Consider the following 23664-nt stretch of genomic DNA (forward strand, 5'->3'; position numbering starts at 1 on the left):
TTCTTCGAAAAATTATTCTCAAAAAAACAGGGACAAATGTTTCGGTCGTGGGAATTAGCAATACGTGTAATTCGAAAGTTTAATTACTTTTAAATCCATTGGATCTACTTCTCATCTGATTCAAAGCAAAAAAATGATGAAATAATTCAATGAATTTTTTAATTGTAATACGACGATTAAGTTATTGAAAATTATTTAAATTTTAATCACATTGCTGATAATTATTCAAACGTTTAAAGAAGATCTTATGATTTGAAAAATAATTAAAAACCAATAAATTGGTAATATTCATCTTTTTACTCTCCCTTTTTACGAGCGTTAACACCTTCTGGTAACGCGTTTCTCTAACGAATTTATTCTTTCATCAAATAAATCTGTGCTTTTTAATATTTTCATTTAAAATAGTGATCAAAATAGACAACCGACGAATCAACGAATGTTTATCATAATATTCGAAAGTAGTCAAATTATCAACAATTTCTCGAACAAATTTATTCCATTGCAAAATAAAATTCATTCTTTTTATATCATCGTCGTAAAACTTAATCGACGAATCATTATTCACCGTGTTAAAAAATAACTTTTTCTTGAATGTCTAATTTCTATCGTTATTTTTTTCATGGAAATAATAAACATCATCTAATATGAATTAATTCTATCTTTGTAATACTTTGTTACAGGCATCCGGGCGATAATCCTTTCTACAGCAACATTGACAGTATGCCGGATATTCGGCCGCGACGGAAGTCAATACCATTGGTCTCCGAGCTGGTAGGTAGTCGAAAGCCACATTACCGTTATTCCGTCATTGTTTTAACAATTCCCGTATCTCTTGATACACCATATAAATCCATAAATGTATTATTCTAGGCATATAAGTACACTTCGTACACGCAAGCATAGCTATATGTACATCTCCTGAATCGTCCGCGTTTATCGAACATTTTTGACTCGACCACTGAAATCAAAATGTTAATTAAAAACGTTGTCGTCGTCGTCGTTTTCCTCCCTTTTCCTTTCAATCGGTGAAAGAACGAGAAATAGCGGAAACCAAACACGTCACTTTCTCATCCTCGAGTTAATTACTCGTTCGATTTGTTTGAATTAATTTGACTGATTAATTGGAAAGATCGAGCCTTTTTTAGGATGTACGAATGAGCGAAATTTATGATAACGGTTTACTAGAGTCTCAAAATTCGTATTTATTTCTACGACAATTCATTTCTTCGCGTCTTTTAGTGTTATCTTTCCTCCTCAAGTTCTTCCCACCTATCTCGGCGACGACGACTAAGTGAACCATAATACGGACTTGTCGTAAATTCAATTTTGTTTACAGCCAATTTACCTACAAGGCTACCTTACGAATAAATCGTTCTTAACGAATTTCAAAAATAAAATAGAATTAATCTCGAACTAGCCTCGAAGGTAATTCGTAATTCATACAATGGTACATGTTCCGTCCCAATCTAATTACATGTGTTTGCGTTTCAGTATTACATCGTCTGGTTAATAACTTAAAAGTACCTTTAATTAAAAGGCGTTAGGATAAAATAAGAGAATCGTTAGACATCGAAAGAAAAGCAATGCATTAGAAAATGTAGGAATTGTATCCTTAATTGAAGTTTCAAAGGAATCGCGGATCGATCGACAGTGCCTAAAAAAGGACACATTTGAAATTCGTATTAATGACGAAAACGGGAACGGGAACGGGAACGGGAACGGGAAAGAGAACAAGACCGGAAACGAGAACATCCCGTCGATATTCGTTTTTTCCCTTTTACTTATTTTCTTTTAATCGGACCATTATTCGATGGCGTTTTACAGACTTGACCGACTTTTATTAGCGACGCGTCCAAAAATCAATTTGATCGTAAATATCAGAGGAGAGCTGGTTAAATGTGCGTTCTAAAAAATTTCATGCATCGTCTTTCGATTTATCCGCGGTAAGTCAAAAAATTGATAAGAAAGAAATAATTTAGATAGAGGAGAATTCGTAATATTTGTGGAGGATCATCGTTCCAAAGTCAAGTTTAACGAGATGAGATGTTAAAATCGTTCTTCAAATGATTGAGTAATTAAATTCACACTCTTCCTTTCGAAATCCCTTCAGGGCACCTTAGTTTCCCGAGCCCGTTGTCTGTGTCCCTGTATGTTCGGTGTCGACAATTTCTATCTGATTGTTGTGTCTAACGTTACCTCGCCAAACGGAGAACGGACACGTCGATTGAATTAAACCGATCATCACAACGACGAACCTCTTCAAATTATCGGAGTTTGACGGATTGTTCGTCTCAATCATCAAACAAATTTAACGATATTTATTACAAAAATAACGTAATAATAAAAGAAACAAATAGACTACGTCAAATCCAATGTCATATTCCGATAATTTACCGTAATCGAAAAGAAAAAATAGTCCAACCAAATGAATTCTTTATTAACTTACAATCTGCTTTAAACGTTTATGCAAATATCTTGTTTCTCAATTGGATTCGATTTCTAATGGGCTATCATTTCTCAAAGTTACGCGTTACGATTACGCGTGTCCGTTAAACATTGTCTCTGTGCCTCTAGTGTGTCTAACTTTTGAACTATCTATTCTTATCTCGTTGGAGAGAATAAAAAAAAAAAAAAAAGAAAAAAAGAGAAGAAAAAATATAATAAAATCAAAGAAAATAATAAAATAGAGGTAAATAATACACATACTAACCAGCATATAATGCTATTTTCTTTGTTTGTTCTCTGTGGCGCCCATTGTTGTATCCACCTGAACACCTGAAAAAACTAAACCACTCACTGAAAAAAAACCTCTCAAAAACTCTACCTCCAGGTCTTGAAGGTACTAATTAAATGCCTCCTTAGCGAACTTAACTTAATTAAAAAAAAAGGCTTGCTTGGATGTTGCATGCGATTGCTCGTCGTTTCGACATTTTTCTTTCTTTGTGTTTTTAAATCCTTGCTTTGCTTGAGAAATAATTCTCTGTTTTCGTGCCTTTGATTTTGAACGACAGTCGTTTCAATAGTCCGTACCGAAAGCAACGTCTTTTCATTAGACATTTGATTCATTTCGCTATGTTAATAGTAATCAAAGAAAATAAAACAAATTGTCAACGGTTAAATTAGAAACCGTGTAGCAGCACGTTACGTTCGTTAATCGCAATACCGCGCCGTGAGTGAGCACATTTAATCGAGGTCGATGCTTGGGGTACGGGCCACAGCCGACTTTCATATGAATATGCATCGTAATAATAAAGAATATAAATGTAGCTTGCACGCAGCAGATGATTCGATGCTTTTCGTGTGTAATAGCGCAATACGTCAAGAAAAGGGGCGGTGGGAGGGAGAGGGGGGGGTGGGGGTAAGAGGAAAATGCAGTGTCTCGCGATAAACGTTGTATCACTCCTGCCATTAACACCAGTAACCTAAATTTCTGAAATTATCCTTACTTTTTTATTTTATTTCTAATCACCAGCACCCTGGGATACCTGACAAGATTAGTCTTTATTGGCGCAAAATTTATTTTCATCGTTCGTTCCACGAGCGAGAGCGTATCTCGGAAGAATTTTGCCTTTAGCTAAATACCATCGAAGATTAAAGTCAATAAATAATCGTAAGATTATTCGTTCTCTCTCGTGGAAAAATCGATACCGATGCTTTCTCACGCTTTACTTTTGATGTTCGTCTCTATGCATGCACTACGTACATACCTGAGCAATATATTTTCGCTTATTGTTAGTCGTTGCAGTCACGTATTGCATGCACATAAGAGAACAAATTAGATGGACGTAGTCGTAATCGAGCAAAATATATAGTTGGTCATAATTAACGACAAAATAGCACGTACATAGGAGATACGGCTAGATTATATTTAACAAAAATATTTATATAAACGAACGAAATAAAAGAAAAATCCCTTTTTATTTAGGTTACTAACTCGAATAACAAAAAAAAAGGATTAGAAATTGACTCTATGCGTCGATAAATGAAATAAAGACGAACGTCGCAGTTATTTAAAAAAAAACAAAAAAAAACAAAAACAAACAAAAAAAAACGGCGCCCCGTGCAAAAAGTACGTAAGCACGCTTATAATTATACACGTTAGGAAACGCCATATAGAGTAGAGAAGATCGAAAACCGCGATACAATATGAACGGTAAAGCGAAATTAGTGCAGAGCATTAGAGTACGAATTGCGGATAAGAGAAAAACAGTAGCGCATGCACCGTGCACGGGGCCCCGTACATAATATCTTAATTGAAATCTACGCGGAACCGCAAATCTCCGCGTGCCACACCTACCAGGCACCTATAAGCTAATTGGATTAGATTTTCATCATAGAGATATACTCTATCCCCCCCCCTTTCTCTCTTCACTTGATATCTTTCTTCCTCTTTCTCTCCTTCCCCCCTTTCTCTCTCTCTCTCTCTCTCTCTGTTGCTATCTATTTTTTCTATTTTTCATCGTTCGATCCATCTTTAATTCGTATACCTTTTATTTCCATTTTTCTCGCGGTCGAGCTGTGCGTATAATTCTCTCCTTTTATTTTGATTTTATTCATACATTCTCTCCTTATATATATATTTGACGAGCCCTTATTTTCTTTTTCTCTCTCGTTTTTTATTTAACCTTCTTAAACATTCTGCTACTCACGGTACACGTAAATGTAAATATGCGAATATGTTTCAAAAAAATAAAACAATATAAATGATATCCATTAGGAGACTCCTCGGAAAATTGTTAAAACACCGAGACATTTTCTATATACGAAGGAAACAATTTGTCTATTTCCACAATATCTCTATTCAACTTCATCAATAATTCAAGGATATATATATTTTGTTTTTCGAAAACCGTGAAAACGCGAGCCAGCAGAAAATTTAGAGAGCATTCGTTTTAAATCTCGAAACTTTCATGAAAGATCGATCGTTTGACGACTCTCGAGTAAAAAAAAAAAGAGAAAAAGTTATCTCGACGTCATTTACATACGAGCTTTGTTCTATTTTTCGCATGGTGCGCTCACATATCTATGTACCTATCCACGAATACGAAAGAGAGGAGAAATAAATATCGAGGAGTCTCTCTCTCTCTCTCTCTCTCTTTCACGCCTTTATTTTTTCTTATTTTCGTAAAATACGGCATAAGAATCATTAAAGCACGGCTCTCCAAAGAGATCCATGTACATACAACAAAGACATATTTTTTCATTCGTTGTAAATAACATCATCTGTTCGGCTAGAATTAGATTTATTAAATACATAATATTTGGCACGGCAGAACGATTTTATTTTGCACCTTCTTATGATTAATCGAGACTATGGCAGCAAGTTTTACATCTACACACACACACACACACATGCATACAATTTTTATCTTCGTATTATTAGAATTAAATAAATTTCTATAATTCTTGTAAAATATTTCGATATATTATCTCTGTAAAAATTTGAATCATTCGATTTCTTCACAATTTTTGATAGTTTTCTTTTAATCACCGATAATTATCTCTTACCATTGTACGTATCAGCAAGTATTTTTGTACGATACCACGATAAAATGTTTTTCGTGTGTTAGCGCTCTTTAAGAGAGCTTACTTTTTTCACTACTTTCTTTTCAATCGTTTACGTTTTTCTCGTCTCCTATGTTTCGTTCATATTTCTCTCTCACTTTCTCTCTCTCTTTCTTTCTCTATCTCTATTTCTTCTTTTCTACTCTCTTTCATTCTGTCTGACTTTTTATTTCCGCTCTTTCTCCCTGTCTATACAATGGAAAGACCGGAAGGCATTAAAGCTGAATCAGATCCACATTAATTTTGATCTTTTCTCAGACAATGGCGGCGACGAAGAGGAACGCCGCAGGGCTCACATCCGCGGTGCCCAGGGCTACGCTGAACGACGAGGAACTGGTAAGGACTCGTACTTTAGACGATCTACCTCGAGACATCATCGTCATCCTTCTCGTATCGATGTAACGAAGAAAAAGGGTAAAGGAAAAATAGAAGGAATAAAGTTAAGGAAATATCGGTGGGCAGAGTCGCGAAAAGGTTCGCTCTCGTTTCATTAGAACGAACGTTTTCGTAGGCTCCTGCAATTAAACTTGGTTTATTAGATTACAGTTGTCTTAACAAACGTTCGAAGAATCATTCAAATCCATAGAATCGCGAACGCGCGTGCGCTATGAAGAAGGGAGCTCGTTTTTAATGAAAAAAGTTCATACTTTTACGAGCTGATATTATACGATATATTTTTCTTACAATCGAATCCGGTCCAGATCGTTAGAGAGGATCAAAATCAGTTACTCTTGTTGTTGTCTGTCTTTACCAATTGATCCATTTTTTTTCTGACAAATCCGATTGGAAATTGATTGACGATCGATTGGATCTAAATTTCCCTCGATACTCGATACTCGCATTATCATCGCCGATGATTATGAATTTTCTTGAAGTATCTTACATTTAGGAAGAAAGTATTGGAAGAGTAAGTTTATTGTCGCGGCTGGATTCGTAGCAGCACGCCATCATTTTAACGCGTTTGAAACTTTTCGCTATTAATTTCGCGACGTCACACGGCGACGCGTCGTTTCCCCCTTTAAGATATTAAGAATTAATTTAACACTCTGTAATCTATCTTTTCTTTCTTTTTTCATACGAACCGCTGCAATTTTATCCTCATTTCCACGCTATTTTCTTTCACGTAAGTCTGGCCCAAGCCTACTCTTTTTCTCAATTTCTTTCGATCTTTTATATACTATCTTTCTCTAAATACGAGCCACCCCATATCAGAAGTTCCCTTTTGCGCTATAAACTTGATGCCGGTGGCAAGCGTGTAGCGAAATAGAAAAACAAATGTTAGCGTGCTAGGACGAGCATCCTGAGTATATAATATAATACATACATACATATATATATGTATATATATATGTATATGTTTATATCTTAATCGCAATAGATTCGCACGCGACCATAATTTTCGGGCGCAGTAATACACGCGTGTACATAGACGCGAATTTAGAGTGACGCGAATCGAGCGTCGAAAGATTCAAATACGGGGAAGTAAAACGCGTGTCTCCGTTCTAATTGAAAAACTTCCAAATATAAACCCTATACACGAGTTATCGAAATAATTAACAATTAGGCTAGTCCGCTAGGGCTCTTTGATTTTTTTCTCTCTTCGGATGTTCCTTCCTACGATATTCCTACTAATAGTTCGAGTATTTAAACTTAATTAGATATTTTTCTACGTTGCATTATAAGATGTTAATAGAAAAGAAAAGAGAGATAAGAAAGTAGGAAGGAACATCCTTGGCTCCGTGCGATAGTCCTATAGTGGTGCTTCTTAGCAGATCGATGCTTTAACCCTGCTCTATCCAATATATATATATATATACATAGTATATACATATATACATATATATCCTTATATGCTACATATAAAAAGATATATACGGGATACGGAGAAAACGTGTTCTCTTCTATTCTTTTTTTCTTCTTCTCTCTTTCCCCCTGGCGAAGTTCTTGCGCAGGACCCTTTTAAAAGAGAACAGAGAGAAGGGAAGAAAAGAGACAAATAAAAAGGGAAGGACCTCCTCTTTTCCGATCGCTCGCCTAACCTTCTGCCTGAAATAGAAAACAAAAAAGATACGTTGTTTTTCTTTCTCGCACAAAAAATGTTACATTGTCCGATAGATAGCAAAGAAAGATACCAACGACGAGTAGAAATGTATTTTTCCCTTTTTATTATTATTATTTTTATTTTATTATTATTATTATTATTATTATTATTATTATTATTATTATTTTTATTTTTATCTCTACCGATAATATTTATGGAGACACGTTTGATCATGGTCTTTGTACAGAAAAAGAAAAAAAAAACTGCAAATGTAAAAACTAGGAAATCGCAGGCACGATTCGAGAAGCTCAATTTTTAGTGGATTTGCGTGCACATCGACAATAGAACGCGAGAGTAGATCGTACGTGTGGATGTGTGCAGATCGAGCTGTACGATCCTGCATGGAGAATTAGGAAAGTGATTTCGTGCAAAAAAAGACGAATAAATCCGAGAGCGATTCCGAAAGAGCGAGGTCGAGCTTTTTTTCGGAAATATCTTATTTTAAATTAACGATCATTAGGATGCAATCTAAACGGCCTCACTTTTTCGACAAATCGCAAACGATAGAGTACGAATGTTGACTCTTGGACTCTTCTTTTGATTCTCAAATCGATCGAAAAAAATCTTTTCCGCGAAATATCTAAATATGAAAGTTATCAAAATTAATGGATGAAAAAGCTTGCATCGAGAGATCTGAAAAGACCTTTTATCTGTTTCACCTGTATCCTATTCCCCCCTCCCCTCCCCCTCTTTCTCTCTCTCTCGATGAAAGACGCATTCGCAATAGTACATAAATAAAAGATCTTTCTCGAATGAAGGAAGGGTTCAAGTGTTTCTAAGTGCATCGAGTGGCTGGTCGAATGCATCCAATTCCAAAATCCGATTGAAAAAAGTCCCAACTTGGCAGATTCCATTCTCCTCTATCATTCAAAGCTCCTACCTTATCCTATACCTCGGTATCTATCTCGGTACCTTCGAGAAGCACGCTTTAACAACGATACGACCATGCTGAAACCCCGCAGAAGATGCACGTCTACAAGAAAACGCTGCAAGCGATGATCTACCCGATCTCGTCGACGACGCCTCACAATTTCGTCACCTGGACTGCAACCTCACCGACTTACTGCTACGAATGCGAGGGTCTTCTCTGGGGTATTGCGCGTCAGGGCGTTCGATGCATGGAATGCGGCGTAAAGTGTCACGAAAAGTGCAAGGATTTGCTTAACGCTGACTGCTTGCAAAGTAAGTTTATCTCTAGAATATTATTTGTAATTGTTGAAATAGGTGTCTTAGGAAATTTGGACGGATTAGAAAATCTTGTTGAACGTTATTTTGCTGACGAAGTCCCAATGAAAGGGACGAAACGTACAAGAAGATTTTCTAAACCGTCCAAATTTCCTAAGACACCTATTTTAATAATTTTATTTTCTGGACAAGATAAAAACCAATGAAATTATTTGTAATCTAGCATCATTTCTAGATAAGAATCTCGATCGAGACTTTTATTTCCAATTTTGTAAACGCTATTTTCTCGAAAACTAAATTTGTCCTCCCTCTCTTTTTCTTCATATTTCTGTTTTTTTATTTTTGCCGATATCAATCGCACGTTAAACGTCTGATTAACGATCGATGCGAATAATTTCCGTCGTATTGCAAGCGTTGCAATACTTTTATCAAAAACGTTTCACGATTCGAAAAGCGCCTTAGCAAACGCTCCCAACGAGCTCGCACCGGAAAATTAAAGCTTTTGAAAAATGTTTGAAGCACGAAAAGCGTTCGCTCGGAAAAGTGCGCGAATGCGTCCAGAACTCGCGGGTGCGTCCCTTTGAGAGGATTGTGGATAGAAAAAATATTAAATCCAACTCGAAATTTGCAAGAGAATTATTATTGCTAAAGCTACCGAGAGATAAGGGGAAAGTGTAAAGACAATTTTCATTGAAATTCGTATCGGTATTTCAAGTTTCTTACAAATCGTGATTTTTCGATACGTTTCCGATATCGTCGAGTAGGAAACTTTTTTGATTCATTGTCAGCAAAATATAAGACTCTTCTTCTCTGGTCACGAAAAAAGAAGCATCGTAACTGTAAATGTTCCACTTATTTGTCTATGCTTGACGTAGACGTGGACGTCGAAAAATTGAACGCGAATATCACACTGTGACGCGTCAAACTCACGGAATTCAATAATCGTGGTTCATCTATTCCACCGTAGAAAAAAAGACAAAGAATGAGAAATGGCTTAACGACTAATTAAAGATAAGGTACGATCAATCGCAAAGAAGGAATCGAGAATGAAGTAATTAAAATTCGGCTCGGAAATTTAGTAGTCATGCGCAACTACGTATCTTCTTCCACATTTTATTTTTACAGGAGCCGCGGAAAAGAGCTCGAAGCACGGGGCGGAGGATAAAGCGAATAGCATAATCACAGCAATGAAGGAAAGGATGAAGCAGAGGGAGATGGAAAAACCAGAAATCTTCGAGCTCATCCGGTGAGTCCTATCTATCCGCTTTTTCATCCTCCATTTTGATTTTATTCCTTTTTCTCCTTTACTTTCCTTCCTCCCTTTTCTTTTTCTTCCAATCTCTGACACAGCACGGCTGCAAGGCCAAAGTAAAATCCAAAGTTGATTTCCACCGAACCGATTGGTTCGCGTCTTCGTCGTCTACGTCTACGTTATTCGTCTTCTATGGAACAATCAACGACATTTATCGTCGAAATGCATTTTAAGTGATAAATTGTCGCGAGTATTTTTCAGACGATCAATGAGAAGAATTGAAATGTTAAATTAGAGAAAGTTCGAAATCAGGTTACAGTCCCGCGCGTCCAAATTTCCATTTTGACTCGAAATCGCGGCCGAATGGGCGTTGCATTTTCTCGAACATAACATCGAATAAAACGTTGCGGTGCGATACGCGTATTCCGTCGGACGTATTGCTGTTGGTTACGTCAAAAGGAGTTTCATTCGGCAAACATCGTTCGCACAAATATAAACAGCTCGTGCTTTCCTAAAGAGCATTGCGTCGAGAGAACGTAGATACATTTTCTTTTTTCTTCCTTTGTTCAAATTCGCATTTACATTTGCGCTTGCTTTCGATCGATAATTTCCGAAGTCTCAATTCAAATCGAACGCTTACAGCTCAAAGATTTACTCGACTAATGTACTACTGTTAGTGTCGGTACGCGTTGACGAAGCAACTTTATCGAGAAGCAATATTCAGTTGGTAACGTATGGAGGAAATTTAAGCTTTTGCCTGTTATTAAGCCTACGATCATCGATCGATCTGTCGCTTACAACATCCAATTATAAACACACGCTCCCGTTAACAGTGTCGCTTAAAGGGCTCACGCGTGTGCTAATGATATAATATGATAACGACAATCCCTATCGTTAATTAATAACAAATATTAGAAATTCTATAGCACCATCGGTGCGATAAAAATCACTCGAACTCGCGCAATCGGACTGATTTTCCTTTAAACGTTCTTAATAATCGATACATTTATTTCGGATTATTCGATGATAAAAAGAAAATTTATTCTCAACGTTCCATCGACGATGAAAACGAACGAAGACGAACGAAGACGAACGAAGACAAGGAGATCAATCGAGAGATCGACCAACAGATATCCAGTGAAAATCATCGTAAACAAATTGCTTCGCGTAATTTTTTCTTTTTCTTTTAGAGGCCGTTCTCGTCTTATCTTCTATCTTGTCTAATTTCCAAAAAAACTAACGAAATAAGGATAAGAAATCTAAGGTTGCATTTCGAGAGACGCGCGTCAACCAGCTACGTTTCATTTCGAAAAAAGCTCATCGGTATTATCCTCGTTAACGCGTATTATTTCATCGATGAGCAAAGTCCCGTGCTAATTATGAGCTCGCATGACACCTACTTTTGTCTATTTTTCCAAAAATACCTACTTGAGATACCTGCAAAGGAGAGAAAGCGCGAATGCTCGACTTTCTTTACGGTAAATCATTAAAAAATGCCAAGGTAACGAGGCGGTTTCGTTTTATACATATTCAAGTCTTTTCTCTTTCTCTCTCTTTCACTTTCTTTCTCGCTCTTTGAGACGAGCAAATGGGGAAAAACCTGAACGAGCCAAAGTATATAAACTTGGAAAGCTTTTACGAAACCCTCTCTCTCTCTCTCTCTCTCTGTTTCCCTCTTCAAGTCTGCGGTCTGTTTTCTTTCGAGAAAGCTATAGTATTTATATACTCCCGTAAAACGACAACTTTTAAGAAGGCAAGCCGAAAGAAAGAGAAAGAATATTCTTTCGCGTGCAGACAAAGGAGATAAAGTGAGAAAGGGGGAGGGGAGGGGAGAGGAGGGGGGGGCTTTAGCAGAATAAGAAAAAAAAAGGGTGAAAGGGAGAGATAAAATTTCAATCCTATCCTATCCAAAAGAAAACAAGTTTTGGATAAAGCATACCCTCGTGAGATTTTTTTAGCGAGATCAAGCTCTTCTTCGGACATTTTTCTCAAAAACTCGTAAACTAATCGACTTTCGTACACACACGCACGCACGCACACTTTTATTTTCGAATAAAAGCGCGACTCTCGAAATATCGCGCTCGCGAAAATAATAAGAATAAAGAGAAAAAAGGAGAAACGATGTTAGATAAGACGAGACCGAGTCCGTTGACACAGCCCAGTTGTGAAAGAGAGTCTCGTCGGAGTTTAGGTCAGTCTTTGGGATCGAGGATGTTGCACACCAGGGCCACATGTCAGCGGTGAAGCAGTCAGTTCTGGATGGTACCAGCAAATGGTCGGCGAAGATCGCCATTACAGGTTTGTGACCAGCTCTCCTCGTCGTGAGCTAAACGACGAAATGGCGAAGCGAGAAACGCGTCGGCTCGACCTCTACACTACGCCTACAAATATTTATTTATATACATGTATACATATTTATATAAATGCCTATGTGTCTATATGTTCGTATCTATATGTATATATATATATATATACGTACATATATATATATATTGTTTTGTTTCGATATCGTTATCCTTTCTTATATTTTTGTTACACGCACACTGTCATTATTTATTATTATCTGATTGTTTATTATTATTATTATCGTTGTTATCGTTTTGTCATCAGATGTCTGGCGATAAACCCACCTCTGCCGCGCGGCTGCTGCGCTCTGTCATACCGATTGTGCCTTTAATATATATTATACACCCTATATTTTATATATATATATATATATATATATATGCCTACGTATAGCGATAGATGTGTCACAACCACGAGACGATTGTTCCTCTCCGAACATTCCCACGCTATCAACGAAAAGTTTTAGTCCATGATACGAAGCTTAAATAATCCTTTCAAATTCAATACGTCGAAAGAAAAGAAAGGAACGATCGTAAACTTAGTTATCATACTATTTCTGTCGCGTACATACTTAAGTATGTAAAATACTACGTATAGAAGGCGAGATTTGATGACCGTAATTACCTATAACAACTTTGAAAAAATGAATATCGTATAAAATGCTCAATTTTATTCCGAAAACGTTTAATTGAAAAACCAACGAATATGAAATACGAATATTTGGTTTGGTAATGCTGAAATCGACTCAAGCTCTATACGTAGTCGTACTTCTAGCTAGGTGCATTCCGGCATGCAGTCGCTATACAGTGTCATCGTCTACGACCTACCTTTTGTCGCCTGGATATGCAACGATTTTGTACGCTGGCCATTAGTGCGCACCATTAATTGAACGTTTCCTCAGAACCACCCTTCGCGATCATCTACCCGTTACCGGTGACCCAACGACGACGTACCTAACTCCACCCCAATATCAACTTTCTTTTCTTCTCCAGTCTTCTTTTCTCTTCCTCCTTCCTATGAAATGATTCCTATGAAATGATTCCTATGAAATGATTAGCTTAACGTTAATGTTTGTCTCTCCGAAGATAAGATTAATCTCAAGTTTGTATCCTTTCGTTCATTTATATGTCGCGGAAAACAATATAATTTTATTCGTCTCGGTTGAAGCTAAAATCTCGAGGGATTGCGAGACTACAATGCCAGTTGCCGTTCTCTCGTATTCCGTGTTCAAGAGACGAGACCCGTGCGAACAAAGCGTATTAATATTCTAAGCAACACGTCTCGCGAATATCTAATATATTTCAGACTCACTCGGAAAGCTCGTAATCATCCGTGTCAAAGAGACCGTTTTGATACCGTTCATGATCGATCGAACTATTCCTATGGGCCGAAGGAGAAATTTCGCTAACGAACAGATGCTACCAAATCGTGACTTCAATTTCAAATTGTTTTCTTCAAAGGATGTAAATCTATCCGAGAGTTACATCGCGTTGTAGCTATTATCGAAATATTATTAGGAAATAGTGTAACGAGGAAGTCATTAAGATTTGAGAATCGTCACACCGAGACGTTGCTGTTGGGTCATCGCACGCCCAACGACCTGGCAATCTAATCGAAAATCTATTAACCTCGGGCGGCAACTTGTTGTTACCCGCGTAAATATATACGAGTTGTATAGTACATACATACATAGGTAGCATGTACCGTTTCCATTGTCATAGGAAAGCATTCTAGCGAACGGAACAAGCCAAAATGTAAATGTTGTCAAGTTAATATTAATATAGATGCAACGCGTTTATCTAACCTCGAATAGAGAAAGGAGTTATATCCTTAATTGAAAAGGAAACGTTTGTTAAAGTTTGAAGTTGGCGATGCGCCACCGATACGGCGCAACAAGTTTTCTTATTTCAGGCCGTCTCGGTCAAACTCAAAGCGGATGTAAATTCAACGATCCCACCCTACTAACAGGTGGCACGCTCGGCGGGTCTGGCGGCTTAGATTCCTTCTCGGTCTGCACGCGATCCATCGATTTTTCTTTACTCGCGTAAACCCAACGATCGTTCCGCTAAGTGCACTTCATTCTTCGCCAATTCGTAACTGTCTACGAACAATTGGATTTTCCTATTCCAATTTCCTTTATCCCACATATTCCCCCATTAATTTCATCCGATAGCCTAGCTTCCTTTCGAGAAAGAGAACATCTCCGAACGCTGGTTGCTCGAGGATAAGCGTCACCTACTTACATGCACACGTATATATAGAATACTTCGGCTAGCTATAGAAAGGATTGCAAGGGCCAGACCTGGCAGGGAAAGAAACATAAGCCGATTCAAATGTGCGCTACGAAATGCTGTTACTGTTGCTGCTGTCGCTGCTGCTGTCGCTGCTGCTGTTGCCGCTGCTGCTTTCGCTTTACGAGCTCCTACCGAAACTTCGAAACGTCACTTACAATGGTATACGTTCGAACGAATCGTCGCCGCTGCTGGAGGACTTTGGGATGATTATCGAGGAGTCTCTGGGCCAATAACAACGGCCGACATGTCTTCCATCGTCCTTCGCTAGCCTCTCAAAATATTTATCTTTTTTTCTCTTTCTTTCTTTCTTTCTTTCTTTCTTTCTTCCTTTACTTTTTTCTACATCTAGGGAAAAGGGTTGACGTCTAAATGATAACGTACAAGAAAAATAAAGTAACACGAATGAGGTATGAGAGGTTGTCGAAGGACGAGGCGTTTACGAGGACATTGTCTTCTTTCAGCACGACGTTTTCAGTCGACCCGGATACCCACATAGACAGTCTCGAACAGGCCGAACAGATCGTCCTTGAGGGTACCAGCAAGTGGTCCTGCAAGATCGCCATCACAGGTGACAACACGATACTAATATCTTAAAACTTTTTCACGGTCACGAACTCGATCGAGATCGATCGGAGTCATCACCTTGACTGATCTTTTCTACTTTTTATCCATCACACGACACGAAACACACGCTTCAACACGCCCGGATTTCGTAACTCGGTTGACAAAGAAAGAGCCGATATCAACCGATAAGAATGACCTTACTTCGATATAAAAAATATCTTTCGACCGAGCGTACTTAGTAGTGCAGTACATGCAACCCTTTTTATTCGACTTTGATAGCTGCCATTCTCGCATTTTCCAAGTGGCGCCGTAGAAAATTTCGTATTCCATCGCTAGCAGCACTCTTCTTCTCAAGTAAATTCGCAATCTTTCCCAAATCTTGGTAGACGCGTAGAAAATCTTATTACACGTAGAATTTTAACGATCGCTCGAAAATTGATCGCCAACGAACAACACGATTATCTTTCACGATTAACCTTCAACTTTGACTTTTTTTTTTCGTCAAAAACGTAAACGTTTTCTACGGGCTAGTAATAACATACGAACTTTTATTTTTCCGCACACACGATTCTCGCGTAATCGGATATTCGATTAAATGCGAGACGATACTCGTGAAAGGTATTTTTCTTGGATGAGAAACGGACGTGCCATTTTTTCATCCGTTAAATATGTATTCTAGCTCAGAAAAACCACGGCGATAATTTTCCTCTGTCTCTTTCTCTCTCTCTCTCTCTATTTTTCCATTTTCACGTCTACTACGAGAAGAAGAAAAAGAGAGACACGCGTCGGAAGGTCTTCAAAGTTCGAACAGACGTATCCAACGTACGAAATGTCAAGAAATATCTCGGAGCAACGATATGCAACTTGTCGAAAGGAGGAAAGGAAAAAAAGCAGAGTCTGACCAGACAGGAAATCGAAAAAGCACGAACACCGATCTATGTAATCTACCAGTCTCAGACATTTTTTGCAAGTTGAAAAAAAAAAAAAATGATAAGAGAACGTTCGGATAAAAAAAAAAAAACCCAGGAGAAATAATTGAAACATAAGAATCGTAATGCGAATATATGTAGGATGGAAAAATGAAATGACAAATCTTTAAAAAAGAAAATTAAACGGATGAAAGAATTTTCCCTTGCGGCTTCTCGCGGTAACATAAAGGATAACGAATAGAAGGAAATGTGTATTCATGGCGCGTAATTAATGCACCCGTATAATGAATACTACCGTACCGTGTATGCCATAGTTTACAACGTTTCACATAATTAACAGATGATATGAAACTCATGTTTACGGGCTGATACGTTCCTTTTCCCAATTCCGTCAATAATTGCGTGTATCTGTTATCTCAAATCATTGTTTCAAATATAAAGTTATTGGATAGTTTCCTTACTCGGAATAAACGAATAGTTCACATTTGATCTCTGTTTCAATACTTCTTTAAAACGCATGATTACGAATTGAAATTTTCATGCATAGTTCTATCCTAGACAGGAATTTACGACGCATCAAAGCTGAATATAAATTCTGGAATTTTCGCTGTAAAACGTTACGACGAGCGGTATTAAAATCCCGAAGAGAAATCGTAAACTAGAAACTGTTGTAGAAAAGTAAAGAAATCAGGTCGGAAACAAAACAAGAGATACAAAAATTCCAAGGGAAAGGAATTGAATTTCCTTATTGCATAACCTTGTGTATACGCGTAACTTTGTAGAAAACATCATCTCACACGTCTCGTCTATCTATAGAAACGAGTACGAGCCCGGGTAGAGAAATACAAAAATTCCTGTAATATGAGTCGGAGTCGAAGAGCAAAAAAAGGAAAAGAAAGAGGTAATTTAGGAATGATACACCTTTCAAGTCTTTTGTACGTGAGCCTCGCCTATAGAAATTCTCGAAACTCAAGGGAATCGATTTTTCAAAAAACGTATTTATCTTTAACGATAAGTCTTAGAGAAATGAAGGACAAAATAAATGAAAATCCAAAAAAGGTAGTAAGTAAACGAAAGAAAATAGGAAGGAAATAAGCTCAGGAGCGTTTAACGGTCACCTCGCAACAATTATTGGCAATTAGACGTATATACCAAGGTACGACTGAGAAAAGACGGGGAAAGAAAAATGGGAGAGAGAAGGAAAGGGTGGAAAGAGAAAGAAAAAGGGAAGGAACGATCATTAGAGTAATTGCTACCTCGTGGCAAAGCAGGTCAACAGGTTTTTCTCTTCTTTCTTTTCCACCTCTCATTGTCAATTTTATGCCTCTTTATTTCCATTTTTTTTTTCTTCATATTTTTCTCTCTTATTTCGATGGTTCCCACAAACGATGGAACTACGAACGTATTTTGAAAAAATTCGCTTATGCGCAGCGCGCAACGCGACGTTTCGCGGAGGAGCAAAATGGAGATAATATCAGACAGCGCAATTTCCATTTCCGCCCTAATAATCAAATCCCTTGACTCATGTGACGCGAATTAAAATTCTTACGATCCAACTAAGAATTGAAGTCAAAAGAACAAATGTGTGTGAAAGAGGTGAAGAGGAGAGAAGCAAAGGAAGAAAGAAAAACTGATTACGACCGAATAAACAGGTTGCATTGAAAATAGAGAAAGGTTCACAGGGTTGATGTTAATGTACGGCTATGCAGAGATGCGAATAAAGAAAAATACAAATGCTGAAAGAATATTTATTTGTGAGCGAGTAAGATAGCGAAACGAAGTGTACTATCCTAGCCAGTGGATATTTCCTACCCATTTATGCATTCCATTTTGTAAAGCACGGACCGTGGTCTTTCCAAGGACGGAGAAGATTAAAACGATGTTGCAATAAGAAATATCTTCCCGATGTCCTGTTGGAAGCTCGAATTCGTGGCAATGCTGTAATCGTAGAAAGATGAAAAAATAATCGATAGAACTTGAGACAAGAAAATCGAATGAAACGAAATTTGGCCCTATTTTTGTCATAATAAATAAATGGAGATGAATAAATATTGCAAATAACAATCGCATAAGAAACAAGTTGAGCGAATTTGGTAGCAGCGAAATATTCTGAACACTCGACGAACCGTCGATTTCCATCGTAACCAAATCGATCAAAGAAAAACGTTCAAAAGACAACACACGAAAGACGAATATCTAATAATCACCTTTTCCTTTCATTTGGTATTTATTCCTATTTCGAGTCGACAGAATTTAGACGAAATTTCGAGAACGGAGATGGAAATCTGAACTAGTTGGAGGTTGAAATGAGATTTCAGTTCTCGAAGATTACCTACTAGAAAATCTTTCGTTTTTATTATTAACGCGAGCAAGGACTATCGTTTGAAGACTAACGAATGTTTTACGATACCTGTTGGATGCGATAAAGCGAGCATACGCGGGCACAAACGACGACATACATAGTACTCTGTGGATCAACGCGGTGACTCGGCGATTAGGCTTGAAGGCTTAGGTTCATCGAGGACAAGGTTCATTGAGGAGAGGAAGCATCGGCGACCGTCCCTCCTTCTTGCGTCGGCGCAGCGCAAAAACGAAAAGCGAAGAGTTTGTAGCATGGGGCATGTGTGTCTGTCCATCTGTACGAAATACAGCACGTTATTATACTTATTATCGTTGCACAATTCTATTGATAAATATATTATAATGTTTATCTGTATCACAGGCGTATACCTAATACATCGATTTAATAACTTATGTTAGATATGACACGTGTCTACTTAAAATTCACGCCGAGCTTATGCACGCTTCAAAGATGTTGCCTGTCACAGATGTTGAACATCGAATGTCCAATCTTGTTTCTTGTGGAGTCTTTAGCAATGCATGTATCTCGATATCGTGCGTCTATGATTTGTGTGCGTTTCACAACAGAATAATACGTCGTATAAAATGTAGACAAATGTATTACTAATGAACATTTCCATTCGTCGATACCCGTCATGCTCCGTGCCTGACTATATTATTTTCGTACTTTTACGTATCGAGAAGATAAAATTCTGACTAAAAGTTAGAAAATACCTTGATGCTTTGATACGAGTCGCGTAACTATAGGATTCCTTTGGAAAATCGGTCAACTTTCGAGACAAGTCGCTAAAGTAGAACCCCAAAGAACCCCGTCGTTGTTCTATGCTTTAACGTTATGAATAAAAGATCTCGCATCGTATTTTTACGCGTGGATTATTATTTAGTCAAAGAGTTTGTAGAAAGATAAAGCATTTCTTAAGGTAAGAATTTGGAAGCTTGTCGCCGTTTTCCGATCGAATTCTTTTACGGGCAAAGATTAGACGGATAAAGGGGAACGCGGTCGCGGCGCGGCGCGGCGTTTGGTAAATAGCCGATGGATTTTATACAAAGAGATATACGTGCTACATAGAAAGAAAAACAGTTGAACTGGAAAGAAAGGTTTGTAAAGAAAGGTCTTTTAGAACGGTAAGGAATGGCAAGCATCAAAGTACCTTTCTACGCGGAATCTTGTCCTAGAAACTCACGCTCCCAGCATATTCTTCTTTTGCTTTCGATGACTTTTCTACTCTTTTCGAAAGATCGCGCGGGTCAATCATATTCTTTTCTTTTTTTTTCGAATCGAGAAAAATCAAGGAAAATCGAATAAAACGGTCGTAGGTATTGCCATATAGGTGTAACTATTGTACTAAAGGGGTATTTGAAAATCGTTCGTCGCGAATTAAAGCCACGATACTTGTGCCCATATTCGCCCCTATTAATAAGATTTTTCCTGCATCTTCCCAGTGATCTGCGCTCAGGGATTGATCGCTAAGGATAAGAGCGGTACATCAGACCCGTACGTCACAGTTCAGGTCGGTAAGGTGAAGAAACGAACGAGAACGATGCCGCGCGAACTCAATCCGGTCTGGCACGAAAAGTTTTACTTGTAAGTATAAATCATACTAAAGCACATCGACCTTTCGAGAGGGGTCATAATAAATTGCTTACAGGATCGTGACACGCGATCGAATCCCTTAAACTTTGATAACCGGCTAAGGTGTTGTCACATCAAAATTTATTTATGCACGTTACAAAGTCGGTCAACCTTTAATAGCTAGATCTCACGTATTATTACGTAATCGTCAATTTATATAAAATCGTTGAAAGGCTATAAAAGATCGATCAAACCTAATCGAGTTTGTCAATTTTTGCAGCGAGTGTCACAATTCATCCGATCGAATAAAGGTTCGCGTCTGGGACGAGGACAACGATTTGAAATCTAAGCTGCGTCAGAAACTTACGCGTGAAAGCGACGATTTTCTTGGACAAACGATCATCGAGGTGAGAACTCTCAGCGGTGAAATGGACGTCTGGTACAACCTGGAAAAGAGGACGGACAAGAGCGCGGTATCCGGTGCCATCAGGTTGCATATAAGCGTAGAAATCAAAGGCGAGGAAAAAGTAGCTCCGTATCACGTGCAATACACCTGCCTGCACGAAAACCTCTTTCATAGTCTCTGCGAGGAGAACGCCGGAATGGTTAGCCTACCACAGGCAAAAGGCGAGGATGCCTGGAAGGTATACTTTGATCCACCTGGCGAAGAACTCGTCGACGAGTTCGCCATGCGATACGGCATCGAGAGCATCTACCAGGCTATGACGTGAGTCTTTTACGAACCGATCACTTTCGACCCCTTTATCTATCACAAAAAACTTATCTACTTTCCCAACTGTTTATTCAACCACAAACGATTTTTTGACCCATTCGACGCTAATTCATTTATGTACTTACCATTTGCATTTCAGACATTTCCACTGCCTCTCGACAAAGTACCTGTGCCCGGGGGTCCCCGCGGTAATGTCGACCCTCTTGGCCAACATAAACGCCTATTATGCTCATACGACAGCTAGCTCGGCGGTTTCCGCCAGCGATAGATTCGCTGCTAGTAATTTTGGGGTAAGTATTTCTGTTCGTCTCCGTAACAGAATCTAAATTTTATCCATTAGGATTTGTAAGCTTCGGAATAAAGAGTAAACGTGTTAACGAGTTAACGATTGTTCGTTCGCAGAAAGAAAAATTCGTTAAATTGCTGGACCAGCTTCACAATTCCTTGAGGATCGATCTCTCGTCGTACAGAAATAACTTCCCAGCTTCGAGTCAGGAGAAACTGATGGATCTAAAAAGCACGGTCGACCTTCTCACGAGCATTACGTTCTTCCGTATGAAGGTGCAGGAATTATCGAGCCCACCTCGAGCGAGCACCGTCGTCAAGGATTGCGTGAAAGCTTGCCTGCGTTCGACCTATCAGTTCCTCTTCGAACATTGCTACGAGCTCTATAGCAGAGAATTCCAGGCTGATCCGAACGAACCGAAGAAGGATCCGGAGGATCACGGACCCCGACGGGACTCTCTCGACTTTTGGCACAAGCTCATCGCTCTGATCGTTTCGGTGATCGAGGAGGACAAGAACAGCTATGCGCCCGTGTTAAACCAATTCCCCCAGGAGTTGAACATCGGTCAACTATCGGCGGCCACCATGTGGTCTTTGTTCGCAGTCGACATGAAGTACGCCCTGGAGGATCACGAGCAGCATAGACTGTGCAAGTCCTCGGCCTATATGAACCTTCACTTTAAGGTCAAGTGGTTGTACACGAATTATGTCAAAGACGTGCCACCTTACAAAGGTGCCGTACCGGAATATCCCGCCTGGTTCGAGCCGTTCGTCATGCAATGGCTCAACGAAAACGACGACGTATCCTTGGAATACTTACACGGTGCCTTCACTAGAGACAAAAAGGATGGGGTGAGTGCGTCGATAAAACCATTGATAGAACAACAATCGATGGCTTATTTTAAAACGGTCTAACATATCCGCGCTAACGAATAACGTTCTTCTTTACGTTCTTCTTCTACACAGTTCCAAAAGAGCAGCGAACACGCTCTCTTCAGCGTATCGGTCGTCGACGTGTTCACGCAGCTCACCCAGTGCTTCGACGTCGTCTCGAAACTCGAGTGTCCTGATCCGGAGATTTGGAAGAGGTACATGAAGAGATTCGCAAAGACTATAGTCAAGGTTCTGGTAGCTTACGCTGACATTGTCAAAATGGAGTTTCCCAGTCACTTGAAGGAGGAACGAATCGTGAGTGTTTGCAAGAAAAAAAACGGGAAAGGTTAAAAACGCCTACTAAATATTTCACTCGACAAATTTCAGGCTTGCATCCTTATGAACAATATCCAACAACTGCGAGTGCAACTCGAAAAGATGTTCGAGTCGATGGGCGGCGAGAAGCTGGAGGAGGACGCAGCAGAGATCTTGAAGGAACTTCAGCAGCAGCTCAATAGCGCTTTGGACGACCTGGCGATGCTTTTTGCAAAGAGTCTCGAGCCACGTATAACTGCCTCGGTCCGAGAACTGGGAGATCTCCTTTTGGCCATCAAGGGTGGTGGTCAGGTGAACTTGTCTCAAGCGCAACAAAGAAACAATGTCGCTGTAGAAGCCGACGAGGTGTTAAGGCCTCTAATGGTTCTCCTCGATGGAAGTCTTTCCCTCTATGCCGAATCCTGCGAGAAGACTGTACTCAAGAGACTGTTAAAAGAACTTTGGAAGATTGTCATGAGAATCCTCGAAAAGACTGTCGTCTTACCACCCATGACCGACAAAAGCGTACGTTTTTTTAACAAACGTTTTTTTAATTAATTTCAATTGAATCAGTTTATGTATTACAATCTCGCAAAGATTTTTCTAATCAATGGGAAATATCTTTTATAGATGATGTTCAAGAACTTAACGGATAACGCGAAGAATCTCGCAGCGAATGCCAAGATAGAAGACATGTCCAAGTTGTTTAAGAATCACATGGCTGGAAAGCCGGATGTCAAGAACGCTCTAAGCGGAGTCATGGTAATGCGTCATTTCGTGATAATTCGCCGATAATTTTCTACTTGTCACTTTCTATTAGCCATTGTTTATTTGAAATATTGTATAATAGAATTAACTAAAGGCGCGTTCCTTTTCTTTCTTAGGATATCTCGAAAGAGGTGGAAAAGAATCTTTCGCCAAAGCAATGCGCAGTACTGGATGTCGCTCTCGATACCATCAAGCAATATTTCCATGCCGGCGGGAATGGTCTGAAAAAAGCCTTCCTCGAAAAGTCTTCGGAATTACAGAGTCTTAGATACGCTCTCAGTCTGTACACACAGACAACGGACACTCTCATCAAAACCTTCGTCACGTCTCAAGTCAATCAAGGTAGGTGAACCACTCCCACATTTTTCCCCCGACGAGGGGAAATAAAAAAAGTGATCGAACAACTAACAAATCGGTCGCTTTGGGAGAATATTCAAATCGAGGTGCAACTATGCTCTTAGCAAGATAAAACAAACTACAGTTTCCGCTATTTTTATGGTCTTTTGTTTTTTGTTTTCTT

General features: G+C 38.8%; 1 protein-coding gene across 6 annotated transcripts in view; it reads left to right on the forward strand.

Annotated features, from left to right (window-relative positions):
- Positions 1–23664, forward strand: part of LOC122526486 — a 75913-nt gene that overhangs the window by 48149 nt on the left and 4100 nt on the right. For 2 of the 6 annotated variants that reach the window (XM_043649915.1, XM_043649921.1), the window contains exons 4-17: positions 681–771; positions 2831–2839; positions 5824–5901; positions 8629–8848; positions 9977–10097; positions 15205–15311; positions 20041–20182; positions 20451–20897; positions 21043–21193; positions 21306–22040; positions 22155–22376; positions 22449–22901; positions 23007–23138; positions 23261–23486. In XM_043649915.1, the coding sequence (XP_043505850.1) occupies positions 681–771; positions 2831–2839; positions 5824–5901; positions 8629–8848; positions 9977–10097; positions 15205–15311; positions 20041–20182; positions 20451–20897; positions 21043–21193; positions 21306–22040; positions 22155–22376; positions 22449–22901; positions 23007–23138; positions 23261–23486 (3134 nt within the window). Of the gene's footprint in view, positions 1–680; positions 772–2830; positions 2840–5823; positions 5902–8628; positions 8849–9976; positions 10098–12294; positions 12402–15204; positions 15312–20040; positions 20183–20450; positions 20898–21042; positions 21194–21305; positions 22041–22154; positions 22377–22448; positions 22902–23006; positions 23139–23260; positions 23487–23664 lie in introns of all 6 variants that reach the window. The other 4 variants (XM_043649916.1, XM_043649918.1, XM_043649920.1 and 1 more) reach the window with 4 other exon arrangements.

This window comes from Polistes fuscatus, unplaced genomic scaffold (assembly GCF_010416935.1).
Source record: "Polistes fuscatus isolate 324 unplaced genomic scaffold, CU_Pfus_HIC Scaffold11, whole genome shotgun sequence".
Taxonomy (NCBI): Eukaryota; Metazoa; Arthropoda; class Insecta; order Hymenoptera; family Vespidae; genus Polistes; species Polistes fuscatus.